The sequence below is a fragment of the Hipposideros armiger genome, unplaced genomic scaffold (genome assembly GCF_001890085.2).
Source record: "Hipposideros armiger isolate ML-2016 unplaced genomic scaffold, ASM189008v1 scaffold_13, whole genome shotgun sequence".
Taxonomy (NCBI): Eukaryota; Metazoa; Chordata; class Mammalia; order Chiroptera; family Hipposideridae; genus Hipposideros; species Hipposideros armiger.
In genome coordinates this window covers 3,842,406-3,861,925 of record NW_017731363.1, presented here as the reverse complement: position 1 = coordinate 3,861,925, position 19,520 = coordinate 3,842,406, and the positions used below count along the sequence as shown (strand labels likewise).

At 42.8% G+C, this 19,520-nt stretch overlaps 1 protein-coding gene across 1 annotated transcript in view; it reads left to right on the top strand.

Annotated features, from left to right (window-relative positions):
• Window positions 1-8,698, top strand: part of RS1 (retinoschisin 1) — a 22,173-nt gene extending 13,475 nt beyond the window's left edge. The window contains exons 4-6 of the mRNA XM_019665974.1: window positions 1,378-1,519; window positions 3,901-4,096; window positions 6,277-8,698. Coding sequence (XP_019521519.1) covers window positions 1,378-1,519; window positions 3,901-4,096; window positions 6,277-6,429 — 491 coding nt within the window. The 3' untranslated portion in view covers window positions 6,430-8,698. The remainder of the gene's footprint in view (window positions 1-1,377; window positions 1,520-3,900; window positions 4,097-6,276) is intronic.
• The last annotated feature ends 10,822 nt before the right edge of the window (window positions 8,699-19,520 follow it).

The window sequence follows — 19,520 nt, the reverse complement described above, 5'->3', positions numbered from 1 at the left end:
CCCACCCCGCTTCCCCCGCTTCCCCCGAAGCTGACCTTTTGTCTTCAGCCTCTGGGGACAGGGCATAGTTGTCCCTTCAGGCATTCTGGCGCCTCAGGATGGCGGTCAAGTTTGTGCATGCTTCACTCAGTTTCATTGACCTCTGACAATTCTTCTCTCCGAAGACGTCAGCACTGATTTTACTGTTGAAGGTAACGGTGCCCCAGTAAATATGCTCAGCTCTCCTATCTGAACTCAGATTTACACATGGAAAAAAAGAATTTGATCTACCTTCCTTGAAGTTTATCATTTACAATCAGAAAACTAGGAGAATGTATTTGCATAAGTTCATCATTGTTTTCTATAGAAATTCAGTTTGGTTATAAATAAGAGTCCCCCTAAATAGTGGCTTATTGAATTAGCTTTGTTTTGACTCACATGGTAAAAAGACTAGGGGCAGGGAGTTGCTTAAGGATATCAGGTATGAGGTCCCTGCAGTTCTCTTGGTCTTACCTACCCCCGGTGGCGCAAGATGGCTGCTGTTGCACCAGCCATCAGGTCTTCCCTCTAGGCAACAGGAAGAAGGGCCAAGCAAAACCTGATCAGAATTCCCCAGCAGACATCCTCTTATATCTCACTGGTCAGAAATTGTGTTATGTGGTCACTTCTAACTGCAAGAGAGGCTGGGAAAGATTTTTTTTTAGCTGGCCACATTGCTGCCCCTAACAAAATGAGGGCTCTCTAGTCAAAAAGAAGGGGAGAATGGATACTGAGTTGGCAATTGGCAGTCTCTGACCAGGTAAGACAACACTAAATGCGAGAGGAAATACGTGCAAAGCAGCAGACAATTAACATAGAAGAATCAGCTTTGGCTATTCGTATTTGGGAAAAGCAGTTTCTTTCAACTGTTTCTTATTCAACAGTCACTCAGGCACATTTCACCCTTTTTTATTTTTCATTACACTAGTGAGAAAACTGCAATTTACAAGTAGGAAGTCAGTCTCAATATATAATTGCCCTTCTTGCCTCTCACATTGGTTTTGGTCCTTTAATTGTCATCATATGCTGCCTGAGGGGACCCTGATGTCATCACACAGGATGGTTAAACCTGCGTTAATGAGGAAAATAAAGAGTATGACATTTAAGTATGATATTTCACTGTGAACTTCTTGGTTTTTAGGTCTCTAAGTTTGTAGAGAAGGTGAAGTATTCTCAAAACTCCCCTCCCCCCACAATGAGGTTGCCAAAGAACCACTTCCCTCTGCTTTATACGAATGTTGTGAGTCTCCATGGCAATCCCTTTACTTCAACTTCAAACATCATTTCAGTCATGTTGTGTTTGTTGAGTATTGTGATGGGATATGAATGTTTTAATGAGCATTCTTTTTCCTTTCCCAGAATGCCCCTATCATAAGCCCCTGGGTTTCGAATCAGGAGAGGTTACACCAGACCAGATCACCTGCTCCAACCCGGAGCAGTATGTGGCCTGGTATTCCTCGTGGACCGCCAACAAGGCCCGGCTCAACAGTCAAGGCTTTGGGTAAGCAGGGCCGGTGGCTCAGGCAACTTTTTTTGTTGTTGTTGTCATGTGATTTGAAAAAGTAGGTCTCTGTAATAAATGAGTGACATAGAATGCTCTTAGTTACTCAACAAATATTGATTGAGTACCTTCCACTTGCCAATGACTGTGGATACAGCAGGGAACAAGATGGATGAGGTCCTGGCCTTCTAGAAGCACACCGTTTAGAAAGGGAGATGGACTCTAAGCACGTAATCACACAACTGATCGTTTAGTAAGTGTGATGCGTGCTGTGGAGGAGATGGAGAAGGAAAAAAAGACCTGGTTTATTTGAAGCACCAAGGAAGGGCTTTCTAAGGAAAAGATATTTAACCTGAGACAGTTGGCCAGATGAGAGGGGCACAGGGCACAGCAGGTGCAAAGGCCCTGGGTTGGGAAGACCCCTCAAGGGCATGGATGGGGACCGTAAAGCAGGCCAGCAAGGTTAGAGCACAGGCGAGGTAAGTCTAGAGAGGCAGGCAGAAGTCAGATCATGCAGGGCCTCTTAAATCATGTTAAGGAGTGTGGTCCTTATTTTAGGGATAATGGAGGACCCTGAACGTGCATTGTTAGAATACAAACTATTATTTATGCTGCTGTAACAAAGAGCCACAAAGTACAGAGACTTACATAGAAGTGTACTTCTTGCTCACCCAAATGTTCAATTAGGCAGTCTAGGGTTGTTATGGCAGCTGGATGGTATCAGGGGTCCAGACACTTTCTACCTTGTTGTTCTGTCATCCTTAACATGAAGCTTCCATCTTGGAGCCCAAGATGGCTGCTCTAGCTTCCACTGTCACGTCCACATTCTAGTCAGTAGGGAGAAAAGAAGAGCAGAGTGAACACACTTTTCCTTTAAGGATACAAATGTAATCCTATTGGCCACTTCTGCCCATATGCCATCCACCAGAATTTCATCCGATGACCTCACTTAGCTGCAAGGGAGACTGGGAAATGTGATCTTAGCTGGGTGGCCATTTGCCCAGACAAAACTCAGGGGTTCTTATTACTAAAGAAAGATGGGAAGAGTCTATTGGGAGACAATTAGCAGGCTCTGCCAGAAAAAGATTTGAAGTTGGGGAGTATCACAATCAGATTTGTGTTAAAAAAAATCTTCTGGGCCGGCCGAGTGGTTCAGTTGGTTAAAAGCTCGCTCAAGAGTTTGAGCTCTGAGCAACAGCGGTTTGATGCCCAGCCCGAGCTGAGCTGCTGCTGAGCTGCCAATAGGTGGCAGGATGGCTCAGCTAAAAAAAAAAAAACAACACAAACAAACAAACAAACAAAATCTTCTGGCTCCTGTGAGGAGAGCTGTTTAGTTGGGGGACAAGAGTAATCCAGGGAGACTAATTAAGCTACAGTGGCAGTCCCGGCAAGAATTGAGGGCTAGAGTGGGGCAGTGAAATGGAGAGAAGTAAATGGCTTTGAGAAATATTTGAGCTGGAACCAATAAATGAATTGGCCATTTGAGGAAGGAACCACAGATGGCTTTCAGATCGCTGGCATGAACACCTGGAAGGACAGAGGTCAATTTCAGAGTTGAGTACCAGAGGGAGGGGTTGGGGTGGGGATAATTGGGAGTCTTGGACATGTTTCATTTGAGGCATCATTTAAGGCATCTGGGAGAAGTTGCCTAGCCAGCAATTGATTCTCAGGATTTAGAATTTAGAAAAGGTCTGGGGTGGAAGTAAAAAGTCAGAGCCACCCAAGGAGCAAGTCCGGAATTAGAAGAGAAGGCAGCTAAGGGCCGAGTCCTGAGAAGCTAATTAATATGCAATATAAAAATATGGGGAAGGAAGCTATAGGTTTCCACGATTTATGAAGGATATAGCTAAAAAACCCAAATCAGTTCCTTCAATGGTTGGTTTGCTGTCAAAAGCCCTGCCAGAGCCACTCAACTATGTTCTGCACATGGCAGACACTCCCTGAAAGCTATGGATGACAGCACCCGAAGGAAACGCAGATATGTATGAAGAGAGTGAAATTAAAAGATTCTCGGAGAAAGAAACATTAGGAGAGACTAAGGAAAAGGAAAGAGGGCTGGTGGATGCGATAACAGTGCATTGAAGAAAGACATGCTCAACCGCGCCCCAAAGGTGATTTCAGCTACATTTGAAGGCATTTCTTTGACAAATTAGTTGAATCTGGCGATTTTTCCTATGGCGGTGGAGGTGCAGCAAGAGAGAATGATACAAGTATCACAGAGGCTGGGCACCTCTTGGAGACAAGCCTCTGGGTGCTTAGCACATTGCAGCTCAGACTGCCCGGGCTCTTCAGGTGTTGGCATCCCCTCAAAAGACAGCGTCTCCAGGCTCCTCGGAGACTCATGGGGAAAGGCTCCTGGTAATTCGCTGTGTCTTTGGCAGGTGCTCTTGGCTCTCCAAGTTCCAAGACAGCAGCCAGTGGTTACAGATAGATCTGAAGGAGGTCAAGGTGATTTCAGGGATACTCACCCAGGGTCGTTGTGACATTGATGAGTGGATGACCAAGTACAGTGTACAGTACCGGAGCAACGAGAGCCTGAACTGGATTTACTATAAGGACCAGACCGGAAACAACCGGGTAAGTCAGGTGTACTCCAAACCACCTTAAGCTCACAGCCTCTGGGACTCTCCCCCTGCTACTGTCCCTGTGTTCCTGTCCCTGCACTCTCTCAAAGCATTCACCCCAAGGCATGGTGAGTCACGGCCTGCTCTCTGACCACAAGGCAGCTGTCTTTCTTGTATGCCTGGTGCCTAGCAGTTTGTTTGCAAATGAGTACCATTCTTGTGTGCGAAAGAAATCTGTCTGAATTCTCATATCAGCATATAGTTGCGCCCGCCATTTGGACTATTCCAAACGCCCTGGAACACTGAACACTTTGCTGCATGGGTCTGACTTGATCTATTATTGATGCGGGTAGGTCCTGGTCCATTGATGTAGATACCACCTCTTCTTACTATGATTGAGGCTGACAGCTGGGAAGCTTGGGACAACCCAGCAAACTAGCCAGTAAACTATGGAAGTGGTTTCCAGCAGGGCAGACAGAGGCCTATAAACATTTGGGCAACTTTATATGCCACTAATATGAGCACCAAAATGTGTCTCATTTACCACAGACTGAACACAGTAGGCTCTTGAGAATACAATATATACATATATACACAAAAAAATATAATGTGTATTTATGATGAATAAAAAATTTACTAGCTCCTTGGAAATGTTAACTGTCCTTTCACCTGAGAGTGAGGACTTCCCCCAGCTATTTTGGACATCTAATCAGGTTAAGTAGACATGTGCAGCTGAAAGTCAGAATTTGTATTCTCTGATGAAAATACACACAGCAAGACTATTCATGGGTTGAGATTTTAAGGAATTTGAACACAATAGGAAAAACCATCTTGATACTTGGACATTTTATTATATTTCTGTTCTTATTCATTGGCTTTCCAAAGAGATAGGAGCATTCTTTTTAAGCCCTGTCTGTGCTTCTAAGGCCTTGACAGTTCTTTGCAGAGCAGCACTCCATCCGGGCACTTGTGCCATCTCGAGGAGGCTGTTGAGCCTCCCTGTTCACCTGGCTCCTGGCTTGAATAGGTTCCAGGGCAAATGGCTTAGAGAAGGGGCTGCGGGGTATTGTTATTGGGAAGAAAGGTAAGATCACAGTATAGGAGGCCCTTCTTGTTTTGTGGGTGGATGAGGCCAACGTGACAGTCAGATTTTTTTCTGAAGATAATACCAGCAGGGAATGAAATGTCCCGGCGTCACCAGGCAGAGAATGACGACTCTGGAGAGCGCAAAGAATGACATCCACGGCATCTTTTTATGTTTCAGCCACCGCATTGTGCCACGTGATATCCCGAAAACCACAAAACACACCCTTTTTCTCTCTACTCTGGGCGCTGCCCTCTTCCTTCCAGAATCTTCCTTCTAGTTTTTGTCTTTTTCTTTTTAAAACCATTTCCAAGTCTAGAAAGTACTTGCCATTTGTGTCAGTGTAGAGACACACAATTAAGCTTTGGCTCACAACTGCAGAGCCAGCTCACATTTTTTTACTTGAGCCCCACTTCAGTTCCTTTGGAACATGGGAACATCCCTCTTGCGCGATGTGGTCCTTTTCAAAATTCTTGTCAAAATGCAAAGGATTAAAACACAAAATTGGTGATAAGAATCAAGAGGCATTTTTTAATCAGAGCCATCCAGTAGAACTTTTTGCCAGGATGGAAATGTTACTATCTGCAGTGTCCAATATGGCAGTCACTGATCACATTAGCTGTTGAGAACTTGAACGGTGTGTGGCTAGTATGACTGAGGAAGTGAACTGCAACCTAATTTTAATTCATTTAAATTTAAATAGCCACATGTGGCTACTGACTACCATACTGGACATTACAGTTCTAGATGTTTCCATATAGAGACTCAGAGATGCCTGGAGTGTATAGGTGCTAGCAACCAAAGTCAGATTTTTTTTTTTTTAAGCTGAGCCATCCTGCTACCTGTTGGCAGCTCAGCGGCTGCTCAGCTCGGGTTGGACTCGAACTGCTGTTGCTCAAAGCTCAAACTCTTGAGCGAGCTCTTAACCAACTGAGCCACTCGGCCAGCCCCCAAAGTCAGATTTTGGGGGCACCTAATTCTTTGTACTTTGACCAGTTTCTGAGATTTTCCAGTTACAAGTTGGAGCCACCTCCAGAAAGGAATCATTCTTCCTTTTCCTTCCCCTGATATGATGGTGACAGGTGACAGGATTTTGCCCCTCTCTTTAGGTCTTCTACGGAAACTCAGACCGAACCTCCACAGTCCAGAATCTGCTGCGCCCCCCCATCATTTCCCGCTTCATCCGGCTGATCCCGCTGGGCTGGCACGTCCGAATTGCCATCCGGATGGAGCTGCTGGAGTGCGTCAGCAAATGTGCCTGATGCCTGCCTCAGCTTGGCGCCTGCCAGGGGGTGGAGGGCACAGTAGCCCACGGAGGAACCCTGACATGCCACTGTGACGAACGGGGCTGTATTTTACAAGCTCTTTTCAATGCAGAGTTGAGCAGAGAATATTTCTTTTTCTTTTTTCCAAAATATAGTTTCCAAGTTCAATGAAAAAAAAAAAGTGAACATATTCCCCACTCAGGGCCAAAGAAAACAGGAACAAAGAAAATGTCCCTAAAAACAATTTTCATACAAAAGCTTTAGCAGGGGTAATTTGCTGCTCTGTTTTTTGTTTTTTTTTGTCTCAGTGACACTGTGAAAGGTGCAGTCCCAGGGGAAACACAAAGCAGCCCTGATAAATTGAAAATTCTTTTGCATTACTACATTTAAAACACGAACATAGCGTATAAAAAGCCTTGCTTTGAATGCAAAGGGGGAGCAAGCTTGCAGGTTCTCCTAGCTAAGTTTTCATTAAATCATGGTTGTTTAGGACTTTAGAGCACTGGGTACACAGAGTGCAAGGTTTTGGGGTGAGATGAGTACAGTACGGTGGATGGAAAGCACAGACTCCTGGGAGACTTACATGACCAAACCCCCATGCAGGAGGACCTCCCCTGCTCTGAGCTCTCACCCCCATGCACACAGGGATTGCGGGGTTCCAGAGCTCTCATGACATACAGCTCTATTCTGCAGTCCATTCAGGCAAATTATCCCAGTCTGTGGTCACTATTTAGGTGAGTACATAGGACAGGCTGCACATGCAAGTAGCAAAGTTTCCCTATATTTAGGAACCCCAAATGACCAGAACACACGAGAATTTCTCTTTATCTGGGGCTACCATTTTTCAACAAGCTTCACACTCTGAAAACAGTTGGCCCAGGAGCTATCACTGGCTACACGGAGGAGGCCCATTAGCAGAGTCCATGCTTCATGCGAAGTGGTCAGGACCTACCTCTCCTAAGAAGGGCGATGTGGCTATGCCCCTGATGAGCCCAACCTTCCAACCTCTGCCCTCTGGCCTTGCAACACACACACCCGCCTGCTTCTGCTGCTGAGAGCTCTTAGGGAAGGAAGGGAGGGGCCTGGAACGAGGCTGGCCTTCCCCTCCTGGAGAAGCTCATTAAGCAAAGAGCTCTAGAAGCGACCCTCTAAGTCTCTTTCATCCTTTATAGGGGAGCCTGTTTTCCGGCCTTTCTCTGGGAGAGGCTGATGACATGCTGCTGGTGGGCAGGAGAGGATTTGAAAGTAGGAGCTGAGGGGAGTGGAATCAGAGGATGGGGGACTCCAATGAGACTGGGGCATCAATCCAAGACTATCCTGGCCCTGACCCAGTGCGGCCTTTGCTGGCAGCGCTGAGTGACTGTTTTCAAATGCCAAGCCGAGTGAATGGACTCACACTAACGCGATCCTGGGCATCACATCCATCTTCCAAGAGGGCAGCCCCCTAAAAGCCCCAAATCTCTTCCCTGGTGTTTTGGGGCTTAGAACAGCTTCATTTTTAACCCAGCCTCTTTCTAATCCCCACGCTGTATACCTGAACCTGGAAAAACGCTTTTCCCTGCTCCATCTCCTCTCAAATAAGTATAAGCAATTCAGGGTTGGGGGCTGGGGGTTGGGCAGGCGGTAGGGTGGAAATCCTCCTCTGGTCTTAGAACACACAGACAAATGCATTTTGAACAGAATGCCTGATTGGATACCCTTATTGGGAAAGTTGAATGAACTTGCATTGTCAGAGAAAAGCCTGAGTTCATGTCCTCTAAAATTCATGCTCCAGACACAGGAGGAAAGTTAAGGGGAAAAAATGACCTGGTCTGAGGCAGAAATAAAGGTTATCCAAATAATTGTTCATGTCGGAAATTTTTATTTTGTAACTGTGATAAAGTTCACATATCATACAAATTCCACCCATTTAAAGGGTACAATTCAATGACTTCTAGTATATTCAGAGTTGAGCAACCATTATCACAATCAATGTTAGAAAAATTTCATCACCCCAAAAGAAACCCTACACCCATCAGCCATCATCCTCAAGCCCACTGGCCCACCTCAACCCTAGGCAACCACTGATCTATTTCTGTCTCTGTAGCCTATTCTGGAAATTTCATGTAAATGAAGTCATACAATATGTGGTCTTTTGTGTCTGGCTTCTTTCGTTTTCAAGGTTGCTTCATGTTGTAACGTGCGTCAGAACTTCCTTTTTATGGCAGATCATTCCATTGTATGGCTAGACCACATTGTATTGGGTTGTCGGGAAAGTCATGATGCATTTTTGCAACGAAAACCAGAAAAAATACATCATGACTTTTCCGACAACCCAATATTTATCCATTTATCCACTGATGGACATTTGGATCGTTTCCACATTTTTGGCTATTATAAATAATGCTGCTACGAATAATTGTGTACAATTGTTTTCATTTATCTTGGTGTACCTAGGAGTGGAATTGCTACGTCATATGGTAACGTTAACCTTTTGAGGAACTGCCTGATGATATTCCAGAGTGCACCATCTTACATGCCCACCAGCAATGTATGAGGGGTCTAGTTTCTCTACACTTGTTATTAGCTGTCTTTTTTATTATAGCCATCCTGGGGCATACGAAGTCATATCTCATTGTGGTTTTGATTTGCATTTCTCCATGACTAATGATGCCAAGCATCTTTGTGTTTATTGGCCATTTGTACTTGTTTGGAGAAATATCTATTCAGATCTTTTGCCCATTTAAAAATCAGGCTGTCTTTTTATTATTAAGAGTCCTTTATATATTTTCGATATAAGTCCCTTACCAGACATAAGATTTGCAAATATTTTCTCCTATTCTGTGAGTTGTCTTTTTACATTTTTTTTTAATCTCACAAACTTTATTTTCTGCAAACTAGGAGATACATATCTTTAGATTTCAAAAAATATATATTGGCTAACAAAAAACAGTTGGGGTTAGGCAGAAGCCAACCCCAGTAGTAGAAAGTGAAAACCATGAAGTATGGATGCCCGGTGGGGGTAGATTTCAGGAAAGCCAGCAAGAAAGACAGCTCCTGAAAGTACCGTATTTCCCCATGTATAAGATGTACCCTTTGTCAAAAAATTTGGGGTCTAAAAACTGGGTGCGTCTTATACAGTGGTTGTAGATCATTGTCAAGTCATTTAAGAAGTGTGGCATTTGAAATGCCATAGATGGAACTGAGGACAAGGCAATAATATATGAAGATAGTGATTCGTCATCAGACACAGATGAGGACAAGCTAATGGTTGGGAGTTTTGACAGTTATGAGGAGTTGTATGAATTTCATGATGAATAGAACTTGAGTTCAATAACTTTATGTAATGCATTTTTTTTTCAAATTTCGGGCCCCCAAATTAAGGTGCATCTTATACATGGGGAAATACGGTAAGTCTTTTTACTTTCTTGAGGGAGTCCTTTGAAGCAGTTTAAACTTTTGATGAAGTCCAATTTATTTTTCTCTTTTGTTGCTTCTGCTTTTGGTGTCATATCTGAGAAACCATTGCCAGATCCAGATCATAAAGACTTACTCCTATGTTTCCTTCCAAGGCTCTTATAGTTTTACCTCTTACATTTCGATCTTTGATCCATTGAGTTAACTTTTGCACCTGGTATGAGGTAGGGGTCGAACTTCATTCTTTGCATGTGGATATCCAGTCGTCCCAGCATCATTTGTCAAAAAAACCCCGTTCTTTTCCCCATTGAATGGCCTTGGTACCCTTACTGAAAAAAAACAACAATTGACCATCAAGATAAGGATTTCTGGACTCTCAATTCTATTCCATTGATCTGTATGTTTATCTTTATGCCAGTACCACACTGTTTTCATTACTGTAGCTTTGTAGTAAGTTTTGAAATTGGAATGCTTGAGTCCTCCAATTTTGTTCTTCAAGATTGTTTTGGATATTCTGAGTCCCCTGAATTTCCATATGAATTTTAGGATCAACTTGTCAACTTTTGCAAAGAAGTCAGTGGAGATTTCACGTTGGAAATTGCTGAATATACTTCAGAATTTAATAAGCAATAAGATACTGAGATCCGTAAAACGTTTATCTGCAGGTAATTTGTTTACAACACCATATTAATTTTTTACTTTATTTAATTCATGACAATGTATAAAAAAGAAAACTTTTATTGAGAGATATCTGAAGCGTAACAGAATTTTGCTACTAAACACATGAACTATGTTTGCAGTATTATTTCTTCAGTGTAACGCTCTCCCAACTGAGCTATTTCGGCTGCTTGCAGTATTATTTCTTTTGTGGGGGAAACTTCCAATTAAAAATATACAGTGTAGCAAAAACTCATTTCTCTTACCTTACGTTAACATGTTTACTTTTATCTTCAGAAATGCTAGAGTTGTGGTCTACACTTGCAGGAGATTGTTTTTTTAATTGTGTAAAAATATAACATATTGCAGGAGGTTTTTAAACAACTAAATTAAATGTTATGAACAAAAAAAGTAGCATTAAGCGTTGCCAAGATAAAGTCTGAGCTGATTTTAGTATTCAGTGTGGGAGGAGGTTACTTGGACGAAGCAAAGGTAATTTAAAATAGAGGTACTGCTATGAATCCAGTTGCAGAACCCAGAAGATTGCATCCTTAAAGTGAGCCTTTGAACAGACGCTGACAGAAGAGCATCTTTTTGTCCACCCAGAGCGTGGTTGCTGAGGCCTGCTGACAAATGCACAGCTACAAGCATTGTTGCTTTCCCAGGGATCCCAAGAGTAGCTCCAAGCACTAAGTAACTCCAAGCTATGGTGGTTCCCAACCTAGACAACTTTACAGGGCTGATGTGAAGATCAAATAGGATACATGTATCTAAAGTGCTTAATGAGCTTGTTATAACTGGCAGTCAAGATTCAGTGACATTCCTTTTCAACTTCATAGGACTGCCAACTGGGGCACAAATAATAGCAATAATGTTGTAAGAGCTAATACTTATTGAGAATCTCTCAAGTGCTTTGCAGGTTATCATCTCATTAAATCCTCACAACCACCCTATGAGGTAAGTCCTATTATTATTTCCACTTAAAGACAAGGTAACTGAGGCATAGGAGAGTTAAGTAACAGGGCCGGCCTAGTGGCTCAGTTGGTTAAGAGCTCAAGAGTGCGAGCTCTGAGCAACAGGGTTGCCAGTTCGATTCCCGGCCCGAGCTGAGCAGCCAACAGGTGGCAGGATGGCTCAGCTTAAAAAAAAAAAAAAGTTAAGTAACTTGTCTAAAGCCCCACAAGACGTAGGTGATGGAGCTAGGATTCCACTCAGGCAATCTGCCGCTAGATCCTGTGCTTTTATAGCCACTTCACCAGTCTCTGGACCTCTAGTGACTCATTTCAACGAAATGTTCTATTCTCAAATCAAATCAGCTACCACCTGCTGGGAGATGGGAGGAAAGGTGGTCCATGAATCACCCGTGTTATGAACCCCACGTCGGCTTTTATACGTGGAGACACAGCGACTGCACCGTTTAAGTGTTTAAGGGTATGGGCTTTACAGTGAACATACTGGGCTTCAAATCCTAGCTGGCTGACCTTGGGCAAGTTAATGTCAAGTCCACAGACCTCAGTTTCCTTATCTACAAAATGGGGATACGACCTGCTTCACTGTGTTGTTGTGAAAAGTATTGTAATAATAAAAGTAGAACACTTGGCATTGTGCCGGGCCATAGTAAGTGCTATGAATATAAAAAAAATTACAAGCTGCAGATACTGTGATTCAGTCTTGATAAAAAGTATAATTGAAATCATAGGTTTCCATGACTTAAAGGAGAAACTTGGGGCAAAGAAGTTGGTGATACAGTACTTTTAAGAATGCAAGGCACTAGGTTTTAGCTCCTATCCTTTGTTTAGAAAGATCAAGCGTATTTAGATATTTAAGTTCTTTCCCCCCTGATTGAGCATTTACTCAGTTGGTCTTCTTAGCCTTAAAGACAAAAGTGAAGGCCTAGAACAGGCCAGTAAATCTGGCACTCAGCCATTTTTGTTTGTTTGTTTTTTAAATAAAGTTTTCTAGGAACACAGACACCCCCCTTTCATTACATATGGCCTCTGCTGCCTTTGCACTACAATGGCAGAGTTTAGTTAGAGACCCTTTGCCCACAGAGCCTCAAATATTTATTATCTGGTCCTTTACAGAAAGAGTTTGCCAACCCGCTGCTCTAAAACACGGAGAAATCCTTATTAAGCTGTCCATCTTTCCTTTCCCCACTGCACTGAGCAGGAGGCATCTCTGCCCACCCTCCCCAAACCATCAAGTGAGCGTCTCGCAACGTGCAAAGGAGACAACACTCAAGTGTAAAAGAAACCAGTTTTCAAAATGCCAGAAGGGGAAAAAAGCTTTATAAATACAAAAAAATTATCACCATCATTAAATAACAGGATTTGCCCCGCTTTACATTAATTTCAGTCCCTTAAACTGATTCTACCTTCAAAGGTCCATTATCCCTCATTTGCATTCAAATGAGTTCTTTACAAAGAAGGAACTAACTGCTGTGCTGCGTGCTGTTCAAACCTGTGAGGGACAACAGTGCTCAGGATTGGGACGCCTGGCAATCACTTCAGTCAGTGCAAAATCTGCATTTTATTAAAGACATTTGGGAAGGTCCATTCAAAAATACATTGTGCTCAGTAAAAATTAACCATTTCATGCTGATAATTAAGGTTACCACGGAATAGATATTTGTATAATATTTACAGCAACAATAGAAATTTTACAGAAATTTAGAATGGAATACATGCCAGAAAAAACTTGATAAGATGTACTAACACATGATACAAAGAGTTATAGAAACACTTTACAAATGGTTCATAATTAGCTTGTGAGGAATTTAAATATTCAACACCTTAAATTCAGTTTGGATTCAAAAATTAAAAAGGTTAACACCACAACACACCCTTGCCACAGTAAAAAGTATGGAATTACACTTTGTATTATGGATTATAAAGTCTGTGCAATTAAGAATTTCCACCGATTCTTCATCTACCACAAATTTGGATGTTACATCGTTCTGGCTTATCCCTATTTTTGTTTTCATGCATGCGCAGGGATCTCTCAAAGTCACCCTGCCCTGTGTCTTCCCAAATACCCCTTCAAACTTCCTAGAGATTGAAGAAGTTCGGAATAGTCTTCTAAGTATATACAGCATAACTACCTGAATTCAAAATGGCACAAAGCAATTCTTGGAGATAGGAATTAGGGGCCACTATTTTGTTTGGTTTGTTTCTGTTAATCCGAGTTTACAGTGAGAATTGACTTCCTACAATCACAGCATTACCCCTCCAGCCTGACTCCATCAGTGACCAAGGAGGGAACAAGAAGAGGAAAATAGACTGAGAGGACTCTATATAACCAATCGGATATCTCGAGTGAAAACAAGATTTTGTACAAGCTTTGCTTTCCACTTTGGAAAATCTAAGCCATTGTCGAGAACTTAAAAGTTCTCCAGGGGGAAAAGCGTTTTGTCCCCCCCACCCCCCCTTGAAACTCTGAATGCTTTGTAACTGGAGCTTTTGACAACTCTGGCGATAAACACTTTAATCCCCCAACAGGGACGAAAGTCAAGGCATCTACCTTTTCTATTCCTGGGTTTCATCTGATTAACCCTGAAGCAGAGCACTAGGACAAGCTTGTCTACGCCTGAAACGAAGCAGATCAGGCTTTGGGGAAAGTACAATCCCAAACCAAAGGAAGTCCTGAGGAATTCTTAGCAGTCTGTCAAAACGGAGGGGATGGAGGAACAGATAAGGCCTCTTTCTCCCTGATACTCTGCGCTGGAAGAGTAGCGAACAAGGCAACTTCTAATCTGCATACAACATGGAGACTGATTTTTTTTTAAGATTCCAAAGGAGGATCAAAAGACGACCCAAGGATCAAATGGGGTTCAGAGAGCTCAACCTTGTAGGTAAACAAAGGGCCTCAGAAGTGAAACCAGTTTCACTGACGCAGCTCTCCGGCCCTCGAAATCCAACGTGCAACTATTACAAATTTTTTCTGGCAAAACAAAAAGACAAAGCTCCCTCAAATCTGGGAGTAAACAGTTAATGAATGAAAGTACAAGGCAGGTTGTGATCATATTTAATAGCCTATAGGAAATACACAGAAAGGTGGGTTGGAGCCTGAAGTGGAAAAAGGTGTAGTCAGGGCCAGGCCTAAGGCTGACGAGTTAACAGAGCACTATGGGAAATGAATAGTCACGTAGTTACTGACTTGGCACAAAAGTCGATGATCTTTTATAGTTTATAGTACACTCAATTAGAAAAGAATAAATAGAATAGGGCAGCAGGCCCAGAGTTTCCTAGCCACCTTACTTTCACCACATTGTGTGTATACAGACAGACGAGGGACTCGTCCTGTCACGGCTTCATTTCCTTGCATTTATTTACTCGTGGTTTCCAGGACAGAATTTTTTACCCAGCTGAATCAGACCTCAAGATATTCTACATCTCAGCTGGTCAAGACGCAAAAGGAAGAAATCAGAGCCACTTACAAGTTTTTGTTTCGTAAGATGGCCCTTTAAGTCTCTGAGAGAAACTTCTTGTGAGATTCTGGCCCTGGGGATTAGCAACAGGACACTTAGAACATTTGTAGTCTTTTCTGCTGCCCCTTTTAAAGAAACCATTTGTTTTTAACCGTTAGGTAAGTTGTTTTCAGCCTACACACTTTAGTAGTGATGAACTGAAGGAGGTAAGGAACTATTTCAGTATTTCTGAGTTGGTTCAGTGTATCATACCACATTCCCAGTTCACAAAAGTATTGAGTCTGTGGATCTTAGCGCTCCCAAGGAGCTCAACATCCCACTATAATGCAGGAAGCAACGCACTTCTAGATATAAAAGCAGTGCTCTCCAGGAAACAGGTTCTGCCCAGGAGAGAATACGCAGATTTCTGAGTCCCAGCTGAGCTCTAGGAGTAAGTCGTAATGAGTGATTGCCCTTGCTGAAAGTTGGGTCACCACCGGGACCTCGGTGAACAGAAATAATCAGTGCCTTCTACGCACTTGGAGAGCAAGCCTCTGGCCTTGGAAAAAACGTGGTACACTTATGAGTTATTCTCAATACATAACTAGAAGAAAAGAAATGGCTTTTTTCCTTATTTACTCTAACAGCTAGTTTAAGAAGTGAGGATACTATGACGTTAACTAAGGGGTGCTGGGAAGGGAACATGGGGTAGCATTTCCTAGCGAAGTCCACTAATTTTCAGATTAGGAACATGCTAAACTGGCTAACTCTATAACCACAACATACTTTACAATACATGACGTGACTAGAAACTAACCAGCATAGCTCTGAGCTTAGAATGAAAGTACAACTGCGTATGGTGAGTCTTAAAACAGATTTAACCAAAGCGTACAGCACAAGTACTCCTATAAGAGCCACATCACAACCACCAAGACAGAGGGTTTTGCATCTAATCGGTCTGTCATATGCCAATATTTGTAGAGCTATTAAATGACTTACAAAACAGACATTTTCTTTTGGGAGACACAGCTAAAAGCCATGGATGCCTTTGAGCAGTTGGTAAAAATCATGCCAATCTGCCAGGCTGCTGCGTGCTTCTAAATATAAGCCTCATGACTCTAAGAAAGATTTTTCTAAGGATGCTGACCTAGAATTTAAGTTCTCAAACACCTATAAAGTAACTCTGGTCTCCCAAAGGATGCACCTTTTCGCAGGCCCAAGACAATGGAAACGAACAATAGGATTCCAGGGATTCCAGAACAGCGGCAGACGACTCCTTAAGAGAATGGGATGCTGAAGAATTCATACCTGCAGGTTCGTAGCCCGGAGAGACAAGGACAGAGCCGAGCTCTGCAGACCAGTGGGCTTGGAATACGGTAGAGCAGGGTCCCCAACAGCAGCGCTGACAGATGGGGCCGGGTCGTTCTCAGTCTGTAGGCTGTCCTGTGCACGTAGGACGTGCGGCAATGCCCCTGGCCTCCCCTACATGCTAGTAGCTCAACACCACACCCCGTTGTGACAACCAAATAGGTCTCCTGACATAGCCAAATGTTGCTGCGAGGCAAAACCAGCCCTGGCTGAGAACCACTGCTGTAGCGACAGCTCACTCACTTGAGCCCCTTAGCATGAAGCACTTTTGGTCTGGTGCTCTGGAGAGAGGCTGAACCTCAGATCAAGACCAAACAAGGTTCAGTGGAAGTTCATTTAGAACTTCTAAGAAGAACACGGATGGTGGTAAAACCAAAAGCATAGAAACAGTGAAGCAGAGTTTCTTTTCGAAAGATCAGTGACACGTCCATAAAACATAGTAATTCATAAGCCTTCATTCAACCTCTTTATCCTTTGAGAAGTTAGGGCAGAACATGGGTGGCATAAAAATTTCCCTTCCTAAAGAAAATGCAAGTGTTTGTGACTTTAAATCAAGCCCTTATCATGGATGACAATCTTTGTGAGGTCGATAACTCATCGACCAGAGGAAAACACCAGTTAAAAGCTAAGAGAGGGCCCATTAGATTTGAGAGGAAATGTCACCATTCCCCTGTGTAAGTGTAAGAGAGTTACACATGCTAGAAATGCGGACTGTAGTTCACTTACAGCTCACTGAGGTGAATGAGAAGTCAGAATGGACAAAAGCTGAGAAGAGGATAAAAGAGCTACCTCAAAAACACGAGTGGAAAACACTGTAGATATTTTCTGGCTCAAATCTGGGAATGTACGAAAAGTATGTATTGACTCTTCATTAGTTAGGTTTACTTTGCTCTAGGTAGAAGGCAATTACTCTAGCCCTTCTTTGAAGAACCATCAGGAATAGAAATGTTCTGCAAACATCTGAGATCCCAGTGTTAGCAAGGATGACAACATGGGAAACCAGCCCCTAGGTGACGACGAGCCTCAACTGCCACAGCATGGCAATGTGACTGCGCAGTTCCTAAGCGCACAGCACAGTGAGAAGTCTTTCCAGAGGAAAAAATGCAGTTTCTGGTTTGCAAGGGGGGATACAAGGTACAGATCTAGTATGAAAAAGAAGAGTTACACACTCTTTTAGAGTCATTAGTATCCAGGCAAAAACTGCTACGGGTCCACGTCACGTATATAACTGAGCAGCTGCCTGGGAAAAGCCAGAATTCAGAGCTACTCGAACAGTACTGAACTGGTGAAAGAAACAAGATATAAAAAGAACCGAAGAGCATGCAAACTACTGGTTTGAATCAAATTGTTTCAAGGATAGTACCCAGTTGAATTTCATTTTAGTGCCTATTACACTTATTAAAATTAAATAAAAAGCACCTTAAAATGACCTCTATATATAATCCATACACATCATTATAGTAGTTATATAAAAATGCAATATGCACACAATAAGCTTCAAAGAAACTAAGATTTTATAATCTTCATAATCATCAGAGCTATGATTCTCAAAATCGTGGGGGAGGGGGACAGTAACTCAGCACATTTCAATTACAGCTGACTTGATTCAGGGGCGGACACTCGCAGAACCCTGGGACAAGTAATAAATACCGAGGCATTACCTCTTTGAGGGGTGGGAGGGGACCTCTAAAAACATTATTGCTAAGAGACTACTTCTAAAAATCTAATACACTTGATGGATAATGGTGTTGAGTGATGTTCTGTCAAGGATGGCCCAGAGACACGGGGCTGTAACCTTTGTTGGCCAATGGCCTTGATGACACTTGGGAGGAACTTGGGAGTTGAAGGAGATCAAAAGAGGAAAAGTCCTGTTCTGACTGTGCGCGCGCGTGCGTGTATGTTCATGATAACCTTGTTATACATGAACAGTCCCAGGAAGAAAAAAGGAGTATAGCAATTTTCTCTACATCTAAAATTGCTTCAGGAGCCTTTTAAATATACTGGAAAGAGCAATAACAAAAAAAGTATTTAGAAATAGAAATGCCACACATGTATCCCCCCCACCCCCCACCCCCACCCCAAGAGTCTCCGGTACAGTGCACAGGATTCAGGAGCATGGAACTGGTCCGCAAGATCTGCAGACAGGTACCTCTTACAACCTCGCGACTAGGAATGTCCACTAGCAAATCTTTGGTCGACGCTCTACACTAATGCTAAGTAGAAGAGCACCTTCTCTCTACAAAGACCCATGAGTCGCTCGGATCTGTGCTTCCTCAGGTGCAAGGAAACGTCCCTGGACACGAAGAGGAGCCAACTGTGTGAGGACAGAGACGAGGCCTGCTGGAGCTCTCACTGGCCTAGCCCACTTTCTTCCCCTGCGGGTTCAGGAGATGCTGCATCTCGTCTGCTACCAAGGAGCATGTCGAGAGGCTACTGCTGGAGCCTACAAGTTGAGCAAGGTTCCTACTGTTACAGTCACATACAACCACAAGTCAACTCCCTTGATTAGAAGTATAAGACTCACTTCATATTACAAATGTATAAAAATATGGCAGATAGTGTCATAATGATACTTTCTTTAAATGATTATATTTATAAAACTGACAGATATTTACCATATATATATATTTATATATAGAATAAAATACTCCTGATGCAATATATAAATGTTACTGTTTAGTTTTTATAGAAACTACTGTAGCTGTCCCACTGCTTCACAATGTTCCAAACAGCTCAAAATAACTTTACATTTAACATAAAAGGTATGATTATAACAGTACAATATTAATCAATTATAAATAAATGGTACAAATCCTATCAAATATGGAAGTTTAGAAAACAATTTAAGACATACAGTTAGTTCATCTTCATCTGCTAACCCTTCAAAGAGATACTCTTGGATTACAATAAACCCCACGTTTCGTTTAGGCAGAAAAAAAATCTGTGGTAAGGGCATCGGTCAACATGGATTTTTCTATCCCTTGCAGTGCCAGAACACGTCCTGGCTTCCCCAAGTTCAACAGGGATTGCCCTAAAGCTGGAATGTAAGGGGGAGAAACTGACAAGAATGTCTTCTTCCTCAATGGCACACTCCGTCCATTTTCACACAAGAGCCGTGGAGACTGGCAATCCCTAAGAACTCCCGGAGCTCTAAGATCCCTGACTAGCATTGTGACCGTGAGGAGCCAGAGGGCTCCACACATACAATATTGCACACACCTTCATAAAGCTGAACATACTGGCTTACCACCCCAGCCCAGCC